This window comes from Garra rufa, chromosome 5, assembly GCF_049309525.1.
Source record: "Garra rufa chromosome 5, GarRuf1.0, whole genome shotgun sequence".
Taxonomy (NCBI): domain Eukaryota; kingdom Metazoa; phylum Chordata; class Actinopteri; order Cypriniformes; family Cyprinidae; genus Garra; species Garra rufa.
In genome coordinates, this window is record NC_133365.1 from 51,734,758 (window position 1) to 51,757,052 (window position 22,295).

General features: G+C 31.9%; 1 protein-coding gene across 1 annotated transcript; it reads right to left on the minus strand.

The window, feature by feature from the left end:
* Window positions 1-5,007: 5,007 nt before the first annotated feature.
* LOC141335392 (TNF receptor-associated factor 2) lies at window positions 5,008-17,282 on the minus strand. Its single transcript, XM_073840837.1, has 11 exons — window positions 17,087-17,282; window positions 16,551-16,629; window positions 16,345-16,443; window positions 13,822-13,983; window positions 13,661-13,735; window positions 13,463-13,537; window positions 11,978-12,064; window positions 11,501-11,695; window positions 8,430-8,607; window positions 8,203-8,351; window positions 5,008-7,089 (listed from the first exon to the last, which is right to left on the minus strand). Exons 1-11 carry the CDS (start codon window positions 17,272-17,274, stop codon window positions 6,871-6,873), a joined length of 1,506 nt encoding a protein of 501 aa, XP_073696938.1. The 5' UTR covers window positions 17,275-17,282; the 3' UTR covers window positions 5,008-6,870.
* Between the last annotated feature and the right edge of the window lie 5,013 nt (window positions 17,283-22,295).

Genomic DNA, 22,295 nt, shown 5'->3' on the forward strand with positions numbered 1-22,295 from the left:
AATCAAAAAGCCTGAGAAAATCACCTTTAAAGTTGTCCAAATTAGGTTCTTAACAATGCATATTACAAATCAAAAATTACATTTTGATATGTTTACAGTAGGAATTTTACAAAAAATCTTCATGGAACATGAACTTTACTTAATTTCTTAATGATTTTTGGCATAAAAGAAAAATCAAAAATTTTGACCCATGCAATGTATTTTTGGCTATTGCTACAAATATACCCCAGCGACTTAAGACTGGTTTTGTGGTCCAGGGTCACATATGTATTCATTTTTAGTCAAATATTAATTATTTAAAAAAACAAGACAATATATTTTTGATTTGATTTGATTTGATTTTCAAATACAAATTGTGCCAAGGAATGACTCTCTGTGTGTTTTTAAGACACATGGAAAAAAACAAATGTTTTTCTTTAAAAAAAAAAAAATTAAATTAAATTAAATTAATTGTATTGTTTTTTTTAAATAATTAATATTTGACTAAAAATTAAAAAAAAAAAAAAAAAATTAAATGAAATGTGTCCAAACTTTTGACTGAAAAAAATGCAATATTGTAAAATATAATTACAATGTAAAATAACGTTCTTCTATTTCAATACACATTAAAAATCTAATTTATTTCTGTGATCAAAGTGTTTTTTAGGATTCTTTGATGAATAAAAAGTTAAATAGAACAGCAACAACAACATATTTTCTAATAATATACACTACTGTTCAAAAGTTCAGTACATGTTTGTTCTTTCTTTCTTTGAAAGAATTATTACTTTTATTCAGCAAGCATGTGTTAAAATTGATCATATTTACATATATATATTATATTGTTAGAAAATAATTATATTTTGAATAAATGCTGTTCTTTTTAACTTAGAATCTGGAAAAAAGTATCACAGGTTCCAAAAAAAATATTTGGTAGCAAAGATTTGTGAATAATCATGTGTGTGTGTAATAACATATATATAATAACAAAATATTTGTATTAATTATCATTCTGAAATGTGTTTCTCAAACAGTCAGCAAGTCAAGATCAAGGTTTGTGAAATGTTATTTATGTTTTATGACAATTTTTGCATCTTACATAGAAACATACTTGGATAAAATAAAAAAGGAGATACAGGAGGTACAGGAAAAACATCTTTCTAAATAGTGAAAATAATTCTTTAAATGAAAGCGTGGCATTAATTATTGTAGCTTAGTTTTTGGTACATACATTTAGTTACTTTTGTTAGCCGGAATAAATATTCGGTAAATTAAATAGTTCATTAAATGTAATAAAATATTGTGAATCGGTGAGTTTTACAAATCTGTACGTTCATAATTTGCAGTGTCATATACTTGAAAAATGAATCTCACTTGAAAGAGAAAAATAATGAAGTCTACATTACGTTTTTGTCTTTATAAAATTGCACATGTTGAGTTTGACATACATTCAATCCGTTTTCATTAAAGGACAGATCATTATCTAATATCTCTAACAGCACTTCACTATGCATATTTGGCACAAATAATGTCACAGAAACACAGTATAACATAGCTTCTTAACGTCTGGTATCATTTATTTCGTCCCTTTTAATAAATGCCCTAAACTTCATCAGTATTGCAGTTTCTAGATCCTCAGTTTTTCTCCTGTCAAGTGATCGGATTTCGGTTATCGCAAGGCATCGCATGTACAAATTAATCTGTTAGTTTACTAAGAAGAAGTTGAATTAAAATTAGTTTTAAACCACCATGACTGCACATGTACAGCTATATAAATAATATGCATTAAATATAATAAAATAGATGTAAACTGTATATACATTTACTGTATAAAGATCTCTCACTGTGAGAGTTCATGGTTATATATAAAGATAGTATGAATATATAGATAGCTGCTTTTATTTCGAAGGATAGAAGCAGCGTATCGTATCGAATAATAATCGTTATGCTTAATATTTATGGTATTAATCTCTAAAGTATGTCCGCAGTGGTGTCGTCACTCACTGGATGAGTCAGCTGTTTGTGATAAATATCATGTGCATTTGCAGATTGAGGCCTCCCATGCACAGAGAAGTTTCAATGGTTGTCATAACTGGTTTAAAATCAGTGGATTCTGTTAACTAGTGACACCCCCAATGCCAAATATAAAAGACAATTGTATAGCAAAAGTTTTCTGTGTAAACATCTCGATTTAGCCTAGAAAATACACACACAAACTGCCTCCTACGTCATTTGGCAGTGAGGAATAAAATACAAACTCGCACTCCATGAAGCCGGCAAGCACTACAAACTCAAGCTCCGATGTACCATGTAAACGGTATAAATATTCCTATTTACAAAAGACTTGTCGTCGTTCCTTAGAAATATACAAAACGCAACGTAACAACTTGAATATTCGTGTGCACAGGACTGTCCTGCCCAGGACTGTTTATTTCACAGACACCTACGCTAAGATGTATATACGATTTTTACCTTTAAACTTCAAACTATCTTCCACAGATGTATCCAAACACAGATTAAAGGAAATCCACGATCATGACCCTCACTATACTTATTGTGTACAATTAAAACCCCCTTGACTCTCAAAAAACACTACAGGAGCACAATTTATCCACTCAGCAATGACGCTTGCAAAATAAACATTTCGAGGTCTTCGAACATGCAATCGCAATTTGTAGAAACGCTAATCCGAGATTTATTGGCTAATGATAATATTAATGCATTTTGCCATGATTTTCCACCTAACTAGTGCAGAAGATGCAAAAAAATATCTGCTGTGCTGAAAATCTTAAAGAAATGGTTCACCCAAAGATGAAAACTCCCCCTCAGGTCATTCAAGATGTATATGAGATTTGGAGAAGTTTAGCATTGCGTCACTTTCTCACCAATGGATCCTCTGTAGTGAATGGGTGCCGTCAGAATGAGAGTCCGAACAGCTGATAAAAACATCACAAGTAATCCACACCTCTCCAGTCCATCAGTTAGCTGCCTGTTTTTAAGAAACAAATCCATTATTAAAGGAGAAGTTCACTTCTAGAGCAAAAATTTACAGATAATGTACTCATCCAGGATGTTCATGTCTTTCTTTCTTCAGCTGTACAGAAATTGTTTTTTGAGGAAAACTTTTCTGGATTTCTCTCCATATAGTGGACTTCTATGGTAAGAAGGGTCTTATCTAGCGAAACGATCAGTTACAATTACAATTCGTATACTTTTTAACCTCAAACTCTCGTCTTGTCTTGCTCTGCCTGAACTCTGTTTTTTTCCAGTTCCAGAAGTTGGGCTATGTCGAAAAACTCCTATCTTATTTTCTCCCTCAACTTCAAAAAATTATTTCAAAATCATCCTGAGATAGATAGATAGATAGATAGATAGATAGATAGATAGATAGATAGATAGATAGATATCATGTTGTTGACATGTTACTAACATGATTAGCAAGTCACTAGCATGTTGCTAGTCTGCTTCTAGCATGATTAGCAATTGCAAGCATGTTTTTGTCATTAATAGCATTTTGCTAGCATGATTAGCAAGTCGCTAGTCTGCTTCTAGCATGATTAGCATGTTACTAACATGTTGTTAACATGATTATCAAGTTGTTAGCATGTTTCTAGCATGATTAGCAAGTTGCTAGTATGTTGCTATTATATTTTTAACATGATTAGTAAGCTACTAGCATGTTGCTAGTCTGTTTCTAGCATGATTAACATGTTACTAACATGTTGTTAACATGATTATCAAGTTGGTAGCATGTTTCTAGCATGATTAGCAAGTTGCTAGTATGTTGCTATTATATTTTTAACATGATTAGCAAGTTACAAGCATGTTTTAACATGTTGCTAGTCTGTTTCTAGCATGATTAACATGCTACTAGCATGTTGTTAGCATGATTAGCAAGTTACTAACATGTTTCTAGCATGATTAACATGCTACTAGCATGTTGTTAGCATGATTAGCAAGTTACTAACATGTTTCTAACATGATTAACATGCTACTAGCATGTTGTTAGCATGATTAGCAAGTTGCTACCATGTTTCTATCATGATTAACAAGTTGTTAGCAAACTGCTAGGATGTTTCTAACATGATTAAGAAGCTACTATGATGTTGCTAGTCTGCTTCTAGCATGATTAGCATGCTACTAGCATGTTGTTAGCATGATTAACAATTTTGGTAGCATGATTAGCAAGTTACTACCATGTTTCTAACACGATTAGCAAGTTGTCAACATGTTACTAGCATTTTTCTAACATGATTAACAAGCTACTAACATGTTGCTAGTCTGTTTCTAGCATGATTAACATGCTACTAGCATTTTGTTAACATGACTAGCAAGTTACTAACATGTTTCTAGCATGATTAATATGCTACTGGCATGTTGTTAGCATGATTAGCAAGTTGCTAATCATGTTAGAAACATGTTAGTAACTTGCTAATCATGCTACCATGCTACCATGTTTCTATCATGATTAACAAGTTAGCATGTTGCTAACATGTTTCTAGCACAATTAACAAAGTTACTAGCATGTTACTAGTCTGCTTCTAGCATGATTAGCATTTTAATAACATGTTTCTAACGCGATTAGCAAGTTGCTAGTATGTTGCTATCATATTTTTAGCATGATTAGCATGTTACTAGCATTTTTTAAACATGATTAGCAAGTTTTTAACATGTTTCTAGCATGATTGGCAAGCTGCTAGCATGTTTCTACCATGATTAACAAAGTTACTAGCATGTTACTAGTCTGCTTCTAGCATGATTAGCATTTTACTAACATGTTTCTAACACAATTAGCAAGTTGCTAGTCATATTTTTAGCATGATTAGCAAAGTTACTAGCATGTTTTAACATGATTAACAAATTGTCAGCATGTTACTAGCATTTTTCTAACATGATTAGCAAGTTTCTAGCATGTTTCTAGCATGATTAGCATGCTACTAGCATGTTGTTACCATGATTAGCAAGTTACTAACATGTTTCTAACATGATTAGCACGTTGCTACCATGTTTCTAGCATGATTAACAAGTTGTTAGCATGTTGCTAGCATGTTTCTAGCATGATTAACAAGTTGTTAGCATGTTTCTAGCATGATTAACATGTTGTTAGCATGGTTAGCAATTTGCTAGTATGTTGCTATCATATTTTTAACATGATTAGCATGTTTCTTGTTTGTTAAAAACAGAAGAAAAGGAATAATAATAAGTTTAAATAGCATTTCAGTAAGTCTGCTTTCTCAAGCCAACTTAAAGGTGCCATAGAATGCATTGAGAGAATATTTTAAATTGTTCTCTGAGAACTACATAGAAGGTATATGGCATAGGAAAGGGCATAAAAATCTCCAGAAATGGTTTTACAGGTCCATTTACAACCCTAGGATTTGCCCCTAGAATGAAATGCTCTGTTATTTGGAAGCTTCATGAATATTAATGAGCTCCGCTCTAATTGGCTGTTTCACAGAGCTCATTAGCTCGCACATGGATAAAAATATATTGGTAACACTTTATAATAACGAATGCATAGTCATGTTTTGTAAATGATTAGTTCATCATTAACTAATAACTTGTAAATGAAACAGTTAAGGGGTTAACTAGTAATTTTTAACCATTTACTAAGGATCTGTTTGATTATTTCATGATATGCCATTTTTCAGATAATTTACGACAGATGGGTAAATCGTTAGCATAGTACTTACAATAAAATGAACATATCACTTATTCATAATTTATAAACACATAGTCATATTTTGTAAATAATTAGTTCATCATTAACTAATTACTTGTAAATTAATTAACAAAACATACACAAACTGTTAGCATATCACTTAATTATCATTTGTGAATGTTTTGTAAATGATTATTTCATCATTAACTAATCACTTATAAAAGACTTACAACTGAACGTTATTATAAAGTGTTACCAATATATTTTTAATTAGGAGCTCTAGCCGCTTTTAATATGTGGTTTGTTGAATCTAACGTTTTGAATCGCGGATATTTTAGTGTGATTGCTTCTTACCACACAAGTTGAGCTGCTCCTCAGTGATTCTCCAGATCTGTAAATCATTCGCCATCATCAACGCAGTTATTTCTCCATCATTCACCATCATCAGCGCAGTCATCTCTCTGTTTATGTGGGAAGTGAAATCCTATGTATTGCAATGTAACAGGCTAGCGCTTGCATTAAGCTCACGTGTCCCTTCAGCGGCTTGCCTTGTTTAACTGATGTGCTGACCTTAGTGATTATTGGGCGATGCAAATGTTGGAGGCGTAACTATTAACGATCTCGGCGATGTTGCGTATTTTTCGGTGGTCTTTTGCAAATACCAGATTTATATAAGAAGGAGGAAACGATGGTGTTTGAGACTCATGGTATGTCATGGCCATGTACTGAACTGTTATTATTTAACTATGCCAAGGTAAATTCAGTTTTCCATTCTATGGCACCTTTAATTACTTAGTAACTAGTTACACCCAGCACTGCTTAAGAAACCCTAGGAACTTACCCATTCACTGCAGAGGATCCATTGGTGGGCAAGTGATGCAATGCTACATTTCTCCAAATCTGATGAAGAAACAAACTAATCTACATCTTGAATGGCCTAAGAGTGAATTTACACTTTTGGTTGAACTACTCCTTTAATGTTTGCATGGTACTCTACACTATGTAACTGGACCGGACTTCACGTTCAATTCCAGTGTTTCACGACCCTTTTTTCCTATTTTAGAGCTCTGCCGACCCTTTCTGGAGCGATGCATCAGTGCAACATTTGTGGCGGTTTAACACATGCAGGGAAACGTGTCAAAACAGACGTCAGGGAGTAAATCTCCTGCTGTGGTGAAGCAGATCCTGCGTCAGAGGCAGCGTCTGACCGAAGTACCCAAGTAGAAAACCTAAAGGCCAGTGAGGTCCACGATGGCTTTGATGAAGATGGTGTCGTCACGTATGTATGAGTTCTTGCCCTCCAGCTTGGACAGCGGACAGAAGAGCGGGCAGCCACTGGCGATGTTCATCTCGCTTACGGGCCGCTGGAATGAGGAGGAAGTGATGTCGGGACGGAAAGCGTCGATGATGTGCTCTCTGTTACTCTGGTCCAGCAGCATCAGTGTCACCTGGATGTAATGCATTCATTTTGGGTTAGAAATGAATTGGTTAGGGTTATTTATTTTTTCCTACCTGTATGGCCTTGGTTACACCACAGAGCATTGATGCTATTCTTAATATTAAAATAGATGTCAAATATATGATTTCAATATATAAAATATAATATATTATTATTGAATTTATATATATATATATATATACACACAAAAAAAGTAATTGTTATATAGTCTCTTCTCTGTTATTTTATTTTATTATTATTTGAATTAGTTCTTATTTTTTTATACTTTCCATTTCATTTTAATTTAAGTTTTAGTCATTTTGTTATGTGATTTTGTCATTTTTTATATTTCTATTTAGTTTACTTTTATTTCAGTTTTAGTAATTTTACTACTTCAACTTTGTTTATACAAAATATTATTAATATAAAAAAAAAGATTATATTAAAAAATATTTAAAAGTATAAAAAATATTGAAATAGAATATATATATTATATATACAAAAAAACATATATATAGTCTCTTCTCTTATTTTGAATTAGCTCTTAATATAAATAGTTTAGTACTTTTAGTACTTCAACATTCACTTTGTAGTTTGTACAATTCATACATAAACATTTCAATATTCACTTAAAATTTCCCTATTTGAAATTTTAGTTTTATTATTTCTATTTTATCTATTCTTATATAGACATAAATATATAACAATTTATATATTTTTTACAGTTTCTTTTTTATTAATAAATTAAAATAAAATATTCAATATTAATATATAATGTATATATTTCTTTTATTCACAAAAATAAATGAACATATATTTAAATCTTGAATTCACAAACAAACATTTCTATTTGCCTGGCAATATATGATCTAAAAAGGCTTCTAAGTCATGCATTATTATTATTTTTACTACAACTACTACTACTTACGCATTCTGTATTATATATAAAATACTATGCAATATTAATATATTCAGTCCTAATTTATTCACAACAATAAATTACCACAAATTAACAATATTGTTTATTTTTCTCAAAAGTAGTGAAATTCTGTAATGTTTTAACATAAAAAAAACACATTTAGCATTAATCTGAAGACATGTAGTGAACAAAATGTTGATGTACCTTTTGGTTAAAGGGCCATTTGAGCAGCGCGTCACTCATTCCTCTCATCACCACAAAAAACAGCGATAGATGCGTTCCACGACCCGTCCCGTCCCCGTTCAGGTAAATCCGCAGGCACATCTTATAACCATACTTGCTTGTGTAAAATGCTGAACAAAACAAGGAGCATGTTAGTCAAAATACATAATTTACAAGTCTGTGTATATCCTCGCTAATGTGTTTTTTACCAGGTGAAAACATGGCAGGCGCCCGTCCAGCAATGGCATCTTGTCTCTTCTTAGTAAAGTCTGATATCCGCCAGATGAAGACACCGTCAAACGTGGTAGCAGACATCTCCCGCAATCTGCCCTCCATTTCAGCCACAGTCAGGTCTTTAACACCCACCTGGCGCTCCAGCTGACGAACCTATGTGAGCAATACATGACGTGAGGCCGTTTGATTAGATTTGGATCCAGTCACATACAGTGAGGAAAAAAAAAAATTTGATCTCCTGCTGATTTTATACGTTTGCCCACTGACAAAGAAATGAGTCTATTTGAACAGTGAGAAAAAAAACAGGAAAATGCATTTCAAAAGAGTTATCAATTGATTTGCATTTTAATGAGTGAAATAAGAATTTGACCCCTTACTTAATACTTGGCAACAGAGGTCAGATGTTTCTTGTAGTTGGCCACCAGGTTTGCACACATGACAGGAGGGATTTTATCCCACTCCTCTTTGCAGATCCTCTTCAAGTAATTAAGGTTACGATACTGACATTTTCTATGGGATTAAAGGGATATTTCACCCAAAAATGAAAGTTTGATGTTTATCTGCTTACCCCCAGGGCATCCAAGATGTAGGTGACTTTGTTTCTTCAGTAGAACACAAACAAAGATTTTTAACTCAAACTGTTGTAGTTGGTCAGTCATATAAATGCAGTCAATGGGCTCCATGGCTTTGAGAGCCAAAAAAACACACACAGACAAAACCAAGTAAACCCTGCGGCTCGTGACAATGTGCTGAGGTCTTAACACACGAAACAATCGGCCTGTGCAAGAAACTGAACAGTATTTATATAATTTTTTACCTCTGATCCACCGCAAGGTTCAACTCTCCTGAGCGTGTTCACAAAAACCGGTGGGTGACACATCAACATGCTTTGTTGGACATATGTGACCCTGGACCACAAAACCAGTCATAAGTGTAAATTTGAGATTCTTACATAATCTGAAAGCTCCATTGATATATTGTTTGTTAAAATAGGACAATGTTTGTCTGAGATACAACTATTTGAAAACCTGGAATCTGAGGGTGCAAAAAAATCTAAATATTGAGAAAATCGCCTTAAAAGTTGTCCAAATGAAGTTCTTAGCAAAGCATATTACTAATCAAAAATCAAGTTTTTATATATTTATGGTAGCAAATTTACAAAATATCTTCATGGAACATGACCTTTACTTAATATGCTGATGATTTTTGGATAAAAGAATAAAAGAAAAATCTATAATTTTGACCCATACAATGTATTTTTGGCTATTGCTACAAATATACCTGTGCTACTTAAGACTGGTTTTGTGGTCCAGGGTCACATATAGGTCACTGTTTACACAGAGAAATTGTGGGTACAACAGCTACTCAAAATAGTAATTACTTGTCCTTATCCTGCTTATCCTGATTGGTACAACCGATTAAACACTAAAAGATTAAGTTTGCTTCCGCGAACTCATCCAGGAGTGTTGACTTTTCACCAACTCCCAACTTTTGAGTCTGATCGACTAAACTTGCTCTTCGTCACCCGCCGGTTTTTGTGAACACACTCAGGACAGATAGACATTGCAGTGGATTAAAATGATATAAATACTGTTCAGTTTCTTGCACAGACTGACTGTTTCATGTGTTAAGACCTCAGTGTATCGTCAAAAGCTGCAGGGTTTAATTTGGTTTTGTCTGTGTATGTTTTTTGACTCTCAAAGCCATGCATCCCATTGACTGCCATTATATGACTGACAGACTGCAACAGTTTGAGTTAAAAATCTTTGTTTGTGTTCTACCGAAGAAACAAAGTCACCTACATCTTGGATGCCCTGGGGGTAAGCAGATAAACATCAAATTTACATTTTTGGGTGAACTATCCCTTTAAGGTTTGGAGACTGCCTAGGCCACTCCAGGACCTTAATGTGCTTCTTCTCGAGCCACTCCTTTGTTGTCTTGGCCGTGTGTTTTGGGTCATTTTCATGCATCCACAACACATTTTCAATGCCCTGGCTGAGGGAAGGAGGCTCTCACCCAAGATTTGACAGTACACGACCCTGTCCATCATCTCTTTGATGTGGTGCAGTTGTCCCGTCCCCTTAGCAGAAAAACACCCCCAAAGCATGTTTCCACCTCCATGACGGTGGCAATGGTGTTCTTGGGGGTCATAGGCAGCATTTCTCCTCCAAACACGGTGAGTTGAGCTGATGCCAAAGAGCTTGAGTTTGGTCTCATCTGACCACAACACTTTCACCCAGTTCTCCTCTGAATCATTCAGATGTTCACTGGCAAACTTCAGACGGGCCTGTATATTTGCTTTCTTGAGTAGGGGAACTTTGTGGGCGCTGCAGGATTTCAGTGCTTCATGGCATAGAGTGTTACCAATTGTTTTCTTGGTGACTATGGTCCCAGCTGCCTTGAGATCATTGACAAGATCTTTCCGTGTAGTTCTGGGCTCATTCCTCACCGTTCTCATGATCATTGAAACTCCACAAGGTGAGATCTTGCATGGAGCTCCAGACCAAAGGAGGTTGACAGTTATTTTGTGTTTCTTCCATTTGCGAAAAATCACACCAACTGTTGTCACCTTCTTACCAAGCTGCTTGGTGATGGTCTTGTAGCCCATTCCAGCCTTGTGTAGGTCTACAATCTTGTCCCTGACATCCTTGGACAGCTCTTTGGTCTTGGCCATGGTGGAGAGTTTAGAATCTGATTGATTGATTGCTTCTGTGAACAGGTGTCTTTTATACTGGTAACAAGCTGAGATTACGAGCACTCCCTTAAAAGAGAGTGCTCCTAATCTCATTACCTGTATAAAAAAAACACCTGGGAGCTAGAAATCTTGCTGATTGATAGGGGATCAAATACTTATTTCACTCAATAAAATGCAAATGAATTTTTACTTTTTTGAAATGCATTTGTCTGGATTTTTTGGTTGTTATACTGTCTCTCACTGTTCAGATAACCCTACCATTAAAACACTAGACTGATCGTTCTTTGTCAGTGGGCAAACGTACAAAATCAGCAAAGATTTACATTGACAATATTAAAACAGACAGCACACCTTGTTACTAAGAGCCTCGATTTTGTCCTGATCGAGTCTGTGCTGGCGGTTGCTGGCCTCCATGGTAGTTGCGAAGCGCTCCACTTCTCGGTTAAGCACGCAGACCACATCTTCAAACGTCCCTGCCTTCACCTCCAGCTCCTGACAGCGACGGCCCAGATCAGCCACCTTGGTCTTCTCACTGTGGAGCTGGAGCTCCAGGGCTGCGCCCACCGAACTGGGCAGAGGAGTGAAGGACGTGGGCAGTGTGGCAGTGGGCACAGGAGGAGGAGGCACCGCAGTGGATGTGGATGCGACGGAGGAGGACGAGGCAGAGGATGAAGAGGGGGGGACCCCCTGCACGGGAGGTCCGGTCGGGCCGGGGATGGTGCTTAGCTGACTGACTCTGACCTCCAGGTCTCGGAGCGCCTGGTGAAGCTCGTGTGCTTTATGACCAGCCAGCTCCAGAGTTTGGGGCTGGAGGCCCTCCAGACTGACCTTCATGCCCATGATGTAGTGCAGAAGCAGGTTGAGATGTTCGTGAGCACAGGCACGCTCATGATCATGGATCTTCTCCTTCTCCACCTCAATGGGAAACCAATTGAGTTAGTTTTCAGCATATAACTTGGGAATGACTCCTCAAATCAAGAGGTTTGCATTGTGTAACTGCACGGGAAATCATAGCTCATATTTTTTTTTCAGAAAACATAAGTCTAGTATTATATTTGTATCTGTGAGACATAGTGATGTTTGATACAAATTGTATGAACACGCTTTAGAAATCATCATAAATTCTACCTCAAATTTAATCATTTGAAAACTTTACTCTTGTGAAAAATTTTATATCAGACATTGCATTACCATGGAAAAGGTACTTTAAAATTATATTATATTATAGAAAATGTATTCGTTCATGAATTCTATCAGTTTCAGATTGGATAGTGCACTTTTCACGTCTATGTTCAAAAATGGGTTTTAGTCATTTTGTGCTTTTGTCAATTTTTTTTATATTTCTATTTAGTTTCAACATTCATATTTGTATCTGTAATAAACTGTATATTTGATGCATTTAAATTATATAATAAATATATTTTGTGTTAGCATTTATTAAAATTTTGAAGTAGGTCTTATTTTTTATTGTCAGTTTTCATTGTTTTTATTTTTGTTTATGTTTTAGTGATCTTGTTATGTGCTTTTGCCATTTTTATTATTTTTAATACTTCTATTTAAGTTTAATTCACTTTACTCCAGTTTTTAAAATTTTAGAACCTTACTTATAATTTATATATTTAAATTATATAATTATAACTCTTTTTCAGTGTGTTTTTAGTATTTATTAAGATTTTAATTTAGCTTTTATTTTTATATGTTTAAGTTTTAGTTATTTTGTTACATGCTTTTTTAAATATTTCTATTTATTTAATTTACTTTTATTACAGTTTTAGTCATTTTAGTCCTTCAACTTTGTTTTATATTTCTATCTGTGATAAATAGTACATTTTATGCATTTGCATTATTTAAAATCTCCATTAGTGTTAGTATTAATTAATATTTTGAATTATCTCTTGTTTTTAAATTTTCAGATTTCGTTTTTGTTTTTTAGTTTTTGTTTAAATTTTAGTCATTTTGTTGTGCTTTTGTCATTTTTATTATTTTTAAAACCTTAGTTTAGTTTTAATTTACTTCTATTTCAGTTTTAGAAATTTTAGTACTTCAACATCTAGTTTTATATTTGTATCTACGAGAAATATTAATATTTAATATAATTTTTATATATTAGTCATTTTGTTGTACTTGCCATTTTATTTTTATATGTCTATATAGTATAGTTTTTATTACATTTTATTTATTAATTGTAGTTATTTTAGTACCTTAAATACAAAAGTAATAAACTGGCAAAAGTACTTTTTTATTTTATTTCAGTTACCGTTTAATCTATTTTAAGTAACTTATTTGTAAACTTGTTTTCAAAACTGTACTTACTGACATGTCACAGCCAACCACATGATATCTGCAGGGCGTCCTGAATTTGCTGCAGAACTTGATGTGGTCAACATACTAAAAAAAGAGTAGAGCAAAGAAACAAAAATTCCTGCTTGTTCTGATTTCTTAACTCAGTGTTACGAAACAATACTCAATATGATTTCCATACTCAATGTGATATGTTTTTGATTACCACACCTTTTCCCTTGGGATTTTCTTCTTCGCACATCCTTCACAGATCATAGGATATTTGGGACAGATCTCATCATGGGCCTGTGAAACCACAATTTATTGTAACATACATTTTTTAAATATTTTTCCTTCAAATGAATACATCTTTTCTCAGACCACTCACTTACCTTGATGTTTTTGAAGTGAAATGGTTCTTTACAGTACTTGCAGTTGAGCGTTCTCTCCGGACACTCGCGTTCATTATGACGCTCCTGTTCGTTCAATCTAATGAGCTCTTTGCACAAGGGACACGGCAGAATCATGAACTCACACTTCCCCTCATGGCTCAACTACACAAAAAAAACAGAGATATGACACAAGTTACAAACTGAATAATGAGAAACCTTTATACTACTTATTTATGCAAATAGTGTTTAAATACTTTTTTATACTGTGTCCGCCAAAGTCAAAAAAGAAAATTTGCAACACTTTATCTCAAAATTTTGAGTCTTTTCTCTACACAATTCTTTCTCAATATTGCAAGTTCGTAATCTTACGATTTTGATTAATTTTATATCTCATTTTTTACCAGTTTTTAAGAAATAAAAAGGTAAATGTGACTTTTTATCTCACAAATCTGACCATTTCCTCACAATTCTAAGTTTATGTCTAGCAGTTCAGACTTTTTTCCTCAATTTTGACTTTTTTTTCTCGTAATAGCGAATTTATAGCTCACGATTCTAACTTTCTCAATATTGCAAGTTTATATCTTATGATTTTGACTTTGTCAGAATCAGACTTTCTTAGAATTGTGAATTTTATATCTCACAATTCAGATTTTTTTTCTAATTTTTTACTCGTTTTTAAAAAATAAAAATGGTAATTGCGACTTTTTATCTCAAAGACTTTTTTCCTCGCATTTGTGAGTTTACATCTCTCAATTCTAAGTTTATGTCTAGCAGTTCAGACTTTTTTCCTCTGAAATCTGAGTTGACATCTTGCAATTATAAGTTTGTCTTATGATGATTTTTTCAAATGCTTCTTTGAATACTTTAATACTGTTGCTAATGATACAAAGCTAATGATCACAACCTCATAATCATTAATACTGCTATTTTCAGCTTTTTATAGTTTCAGTTTTTTGTTTTCAATTTCTAAATTTTAGCCATTTTGTTGTGTTTTTGTCCATTTTTATAATTTTTAATGCTTTTATTTAGTTCTATTCTATTTTAAATCAGCTTTTATTTTTTTATTTTCATTTAAGTTATAGCAATTTTGTTACGTGCTTTTGTCAATTGTATTATAATTTTTTATTAAACATTTCTATTCACTTTTCATTTCAGTTTTAGTAATTTTAGTACTTCAACTTAATTATTTTATTTTAGTTTGCTCTGTTTTAAAACTGAATTTTATTTAGTTCGCATTTGTGAGTTTACTGTACATCTTACAATTCTAAGTTTATGTCTGGTAATTCAGACTTTTTTCCTCTGAAATCTGAGTTTACATCTCGCAAAACTTACAATACGGAGCTTATAGCTCACAGTTCTGTCTTTCTCAATACTGCAAGTTCATATCTTGCAATTTCAAGTTTATATCTTATGATTTTGACTTTGTCTTAGAATTGCAAATTTTACATCTCACAATTCTGAGTTTTTTTCAAATTTTTTACTCATTTTTTAAAAATAAAAAAGGTAATTACGACTTTTTATCTCAGGGTTCTGACAATTTCCTCGCATTTGTGAGTTTACATTTTCTCAATTTTGACTTTTTTTTTCTCTTAATAGCGAATTTATAGCTCATAATTCTAACTTTCTCAATACTGCAAGTTCATATCTTGCAATTTTAAGTTTACATTTTATAATTCTGACTTTTTCTTAGAATTGCAAATTTTATATCTCACAATTCAGAAGTTTTTTCTATTTTATTTTACATCTCACAATTATAATTTTTACTGTTTCATTAGAATTAAACATTAAAAAACTTTAAAGGTAAAAAAAAAATATCATTGCAACATTTTATCTAAATTTTGACATTTTTGTTTCTTGTAATAGCGAATTTATAGCTCACAATTCTAACTTTCTCGATACTGCAAGTTCATATCTTGCAATTTCAAGTTTACATCTTATAATTCTGACTTTTTCTTAGAATTGCAAATTTTATATTTCACAATTCAGAGGTTTTTTTTATTTTATTTTAGATCTCACAATTCTAAATTTCTCGATACTGCAAGTGTCATGTCTTGCAATTCTAAGTTTATATCTTAGAATTCTGACTTTTTCTTAGATTTGCAATTTTTTTATTTTTAAATAAAAAGGTAACTGCGAATTTTTATCTCACAATTCTGACAAGCTTATTGTTAATTTGAACCTTTTTCCTCTGAAATCTGAGTTTACATCTCGAGTTTATAGCTCACAATTCTAACTTTCTCAATACTGCAAGTTCATATCTTGCAATTCTAAGTTTATATCTTAGAATTCTGACCTTTTTTTGCAATTCTGATTTTACATCTCAATTTTTGTTTTTCTCATTTTCTCCTCATTTTTTTCAAATAAAAAAGGTAATTGCGACTTTTTATCTAACAATTCCGACAATTTCCTCACATTTGTGAGTTTACATCTCACAATTACAAGTTTATGTCTTGTAATTTAATTTTTATGATTTTTTCATTAGCTTCTTTAATACTTTAATGTTACAATGCTAATGATCACAACCTCATAATCTCTAATACTGCCTTTCCAGGAACAGCCTTCGTTGAAGCACACAGCTGGAAGATTTTCAACTTCTCTTCTGGCAGCATTGTCAGGAAACGCCTGCAAGAAAACAAGGAATGTTCATGCTCTACAAAAAAAAAGGTTTGGCTTTAAATCATTTTTAAAAAGTGTAGATGTTTCACATTAAGCAAAGCATTTTCACTTACGCAGCCTTGTTTGAGGATTGACGTGGGCTCTTCGAAGATGTCCTCCTTGATGCAGGCATTACATTTCTGAGGTCCAGATCTAAAATGGCAATGCAACACATATTGGAAATGATAATAGCCAGAAATGCCAGAAATGTATCTTGAGCAACAAATCATATTAGAATGATTTCTAAAGGATCATGTGCCACTGAAGGCTGGAGGAACAATGCTGAAAATCCAGCTTTGATAAATTAAATAAATTACATTGTAAAATATATTCAAATAGAAATGAGTTATTTTGGATTGTAATAATATTTCACAATTTTACTGTTTTTTTTTTTTTAACAGCCTTGCTGAGCAGAAGACTATTTTATTTTCAAAAACATTACCGACCCCAAACGTTTTCAAAAAGTGTTGTCATTTTAGTCTTTCTGTGAGTAATTAAATTTTTTTGCATTAGTTGCTCCCCTTATCTTTAGTTTGCTGTTTAGTCATTGCATCAGAAGTGATTTTGATCGAAATAACTGCATCTGCTTTTGATCAGCAGCCTGAATTACCCAACAGTCCGGTTGAAGCAGTAAGAACAAAAGCGATGGCCGCACTGCGCTTGGAACGGTCTTCTCAAAATGTTCTGACAGCAGTTGCATAAATGTTTGTCTTCAAGTTTGTTGGCCAGAATCTTCTTTGGGAACCCTGGCTTGTTGTTCTCCATGGAGGACGGGGGAGAGGGTTCTTGAGCAGCCATGTCCTCCTCTAAACCTTCCTGATCTAAACAAAAGACAATCCACAGTGGCAGAAAACTGCTATTAAATATAGATAACAACAGGGACTTTCCATTAAAAAATAAAGATTATTACACAATGCTCTGGTATGCTCGTTTCTGATTGGCCAATCAAGGCAATCCATGGTCAAATATATTTGTATAATCATGCTAAACTGTATAACTGCATCATTCGGCTATGGAAGCCTGTTTGTGCTATTGAATAAAAAACATCTAATAAAAAAAAGGGAATTATCTTAGAATGTTACAATCTTTCTTGTAATTTTAAAGTGAAAAGTAAAAATTGTGTTATATAAACTCTTTTCTTGCAATTTCAGTTTTACATCTCACAATTTTTTTCTTCTAATTTTTCCAAATAAAAAAGCTAATTGTAACTTTTTATCTCACAATTTTGACAATTTTCTTTCATTTGTGAGTTTACATCTGCATCTTGCAATTTTGACTTTTTGCAATCCTTTTTTTTCACTGTTTCTGCCATGGAATTAAAAAAGTTAAAGATCATTGCAACACTTTATCTCTAAATGTTTACTCTTTTCTTGTAATAGTGAGTTTATAGCTCATAAATCTAACTTCCTTAATATCGCTAGTTCATATCTTGCAATTCTAAGTTTGTATCTTAGACTTTTTTTTTTTTTGACTTGGTCTTGGTCTTTGAATTTTATATCTCGCAATTCTGTTTTTTTTACTGTGTTGACTTGCTACTGTTTTGACTTTTTTTCTCACAATAGCAAGTTATAGCTCTCAATTCTGAGTTTACAGCTCACAGTTGTAACTTTCTCAATATTGCAAGTTAATATCTTGAAATTCTGGGTTTATATCCCACATTTCTAAGTTTATATACCGCAATTCTGAGTTTATATCTCAAAATTGTGAGCTTATATTTTGCAATTAAGATTTTTTTTCTCAAAATTGTTTATTCCTTACAGTTCTATTATTTTATATTTGTGAGATATTTCTTGTGAGTTATAAACTCAGCATTGCCAAAAAATTGTTGCAATTACAATTATTCAGACTTTTTTCTTCCAATTCTGATGTTACAGCTCACAATTATAAGTTTACATATTGCAATTCTGACTTTTTTTTTTTTTTTTTGCTTTTTAGCACATAATTCAGACTTTTTCCTTGCATTTGTAAGTTTACATCTTACAATTATACGTTTTTTCCCCTGAAATCTGAGTTAACATTTCACAATTCAGTTTTTTTTTTCTGCCATGGAATTTAAAAATAAAAAAACAAACAAAAAAACAATTGCAAGTTTAAAGCTCACAGTTGTAACTTTCTTAATATTGCAAGTTTATATCTTGAAATTCTGAGTTTATATCACACATCCCACATTTCAAATTGTGAGCTTATATTTTGCAATTCAGATTTTTTCTCAAAATGGTTTATTTCTTACAGTTCTATTATTTTATATTTGTTAGATATTTCTTGTGAGATATAAACTTAGCATTGCCAAAAAAAAAATAAAAAGTTGCAATTACAATTATTCAGACTTTTTTCTTGCAGTTTTGATGTTACAGCTCACAACTATAAGTTTACATATTCCAATTCTGACTTTTTTCTCATTCTTTTTTTTTTTTTTTTTTTTTTTTTAATTGCAACTTTTTAGCACATAATCCAGACTTTTTCCTTGCATTTGTAAGTTTACATCTTACAATTCTACATTTTTTAATTTTAACATTTTTTTTTTTTTTGGAATTTAAAAAAAAAAAAAATTGCGAGTTTAAAGCTCACAGTTCATACACAGTTCTGACTTTCCCAATATTGCAAGTTTATATCCCCCAATTCTGAGTTTATATCTGCAATTTTCCTCAAAATTGTGAGTTTATATCTCACAATTCCAAGTTGATATCTTGCAATTCTGATTTTTCTGAGTTTATTTCAGCAATTATGAGTTTGTTAGTAATTCTTGTCAAATATAAACTCTGAATTGCCAAAAATAAAAAGTTACAAATACAATTATTCTGTAACCGAAAAAGGTTTCTACACTCCGCGAATCAATATTTCGTGTCAATGTATTTCTTTTTTCTTTTTGGTGAATCAGTGAGATAATGTAAAGCGAGGCAGACATTATATTGAAATAAACCCTTTTAGGGTGATGCAAAACCCTCAGTTTCACATCAGGGTGAAATGATCTGTCTGAGGTTTAATTTGCATTGTTGTACATTATTGTATTAACATGCAAAATGTAGCATTACACCTAACACATATTGTGCTGTCTGTTATGATTTTAGAAACATACTTGGAAGCATCTTTCTGTTTGCAAGCACATTATGAACACTAATAGCATTACATTAATACCAATTATTGCGTCTGATAAGATTGTCATGCTCTGTTATCAGTTGCACAGGGTGAAATAAAAAAGCTTCAAAGCTCTAATATTACATAAACGTTACTAAACCTAAGCTTCAAAGATTGACAGACTCCTGCACAGCAGGCCACGTAATATGAAACCTCATCTCTTTGTTTCTGTTTCAGTTTTGCTTGTATGTGTGTGTTTCCATACCATAGACAGACATCCACGCAAATGATGTATAATAGTGTACAGTGGTGTAAACATTCACACGAAACACTCGCTAGAACCTTTCATGCATATCTCCAAGCACTTTTGTCAGATATCGAGCATGCAGCCCGTCGATATACATCATACAGTCAGCTGACAATTGCACATCTCATCTTTTCCTCTGTTGCTAAGCAAATGCAACATCTTTCGGATGGTTGTTGCGTCCGTTCTGTAGCGCCACGCCTCTTTTACATGCATTAAAGAGATATGATGAGCCTTACAATAAACATACATGCAATAAAATAAGAATCAAACAGTGCATTGTGAGACAGACGCACCGATGTGCGCCACAGACTTACCGCGCAGCGATGAGATTTCGCTTTCATTTGCTCGGTTCTGCTCGGGTTCTGATGGACGGAGGCGCGCGGCGCGGCTGCTGTGTTTTGGTGGTCGACATGGTTGAGAAGAGCGCGTGCTCTTTCACAGGATTACGTCATAATGTGAGCGTGCACTGGGCTTTTGAATCTCGGCTGTTTTTTTTTTTTCTAACAGGAGGACTGTCTGTCAATATAACCTCCTGAAAGGCAGAAAAAATATTATTTGGTGCATAATGTAAATACATATCTATTTTAAATTTTTACTATTCATAGTCATTTTTTTAATGTTAATATTATTTTGTTTGATGCATAATGTAAATATGGTGCATAATATTCATGCAAATGTATAATATTCATATCGACTATGACACAGATCTAATATACTTGTAAAGCGTCATATGTAAAGCCAAAATAATGAATAACCATGAGAATAATTCATTTGTGTTCACATATTCATTTGACCAATATTTTATTAATATTATAGAATAATATTCTGATTCTATAATTCTATAATATTTATAAAATATTGATCAAATGAATATGTGTACATGTGTACATTTTGAATATTTAATATATGTATATATATAATTAATATTTACAATCTATATATTATTATAGAAAATAAATATTTAATTTTATAAATATTATAGAAAGTTAAGGTGAATAAATGCACTTGCATAAGTTTTAAAAATTTATATATTTAGTATTTGGTGCATAATCTAAATACAATATCTATTTAAATGTTTACTATTCATAGTCATTATTTTTATTGTTGTTATAACATTTTATTAATATTATAGAATAATATTCTTATATATATAGAATAATATTCTTATATATATATATATATATATATATATATATATATATATATATATATATATATATATAAGAATATTATTCTATAAAATTAATAAAATGTTATAACAACAATAAATATATTATGATCTATATGTGTACATGTATGTTTTGAAAATGTATATATAGTTTTCTCTTAGATAATATTCTATAAAATTAATATTAATATTTGGTTTTCTAATATACATAATACTATATTTAATATAGAAAATTATGTTGATATATGCATAGTCACACACACATATTTATTGTATAATATATTACATAATATATATATTCTTACATGCATAAGCATTTGCAATTCAATGTATTGAATGATTTTTGTTATATATATATATATATATAATACATTGTTTATACATATATGTATATATATACATTGTTTTCATGTCATATCATATCATATATATATATATATATATATATATATATATATATATTATTATTATTATTATTATTACAGTGTCTTTATATTAAATTATATTATATTATATTATATTATATTATATATTATATTATATTATATTATATTATATTATATTATATTATATTATATTATATTATATTATATTATATTATATTATATTATATTATATTATATTATATTATATTATATTAATTGTGACCCTGGACCACAAAACCAGGTATATTTGTAGCAATAGCCAAAAAAATAATAATTGTATGGGTCAGAAAATTATCGATTTTTCTTTAATGCCAAAAACAATTAGGATGTTAAGTAAAGATCATGTTTCATGAAGATAGTAAACTTCTTACCATAAATATATTAAAACTTAATTTCTGATTAATAATATGCATTACTAAGAACTTCATTTGGACAACTTTAAAGGTGATTTTCTCAATATTTAGATTTTTATGCACATTCAGATTCCAGATTTTCAAATAATTGTATCTCGGCTAAATATAACAAATCATACATCAATGGAAAGCTTATTTACCCAGCTTTGATGATGCATAAATCATAATCAATTTCAAATTGACACTTATGACTGGTTTTGTGGTTAAAAATCATATATTATATTATATTATCTGTTCTTAGTGGTGTAGATAGCAGTATACTGTACTTTGCAGGTTGTCTATTTGGACTGTGAATCCCATTTTACCAATAGAGGCGCTAAAGCGCTGCTGTTTCATCATCCTACCGCTAGAGGCTTTAAGCTCCATAGCGCGGCTATTCATCATCCTACCGCTAGAGGCGCTGCAGCACAAGCGCGCACCCGACGCGCGCC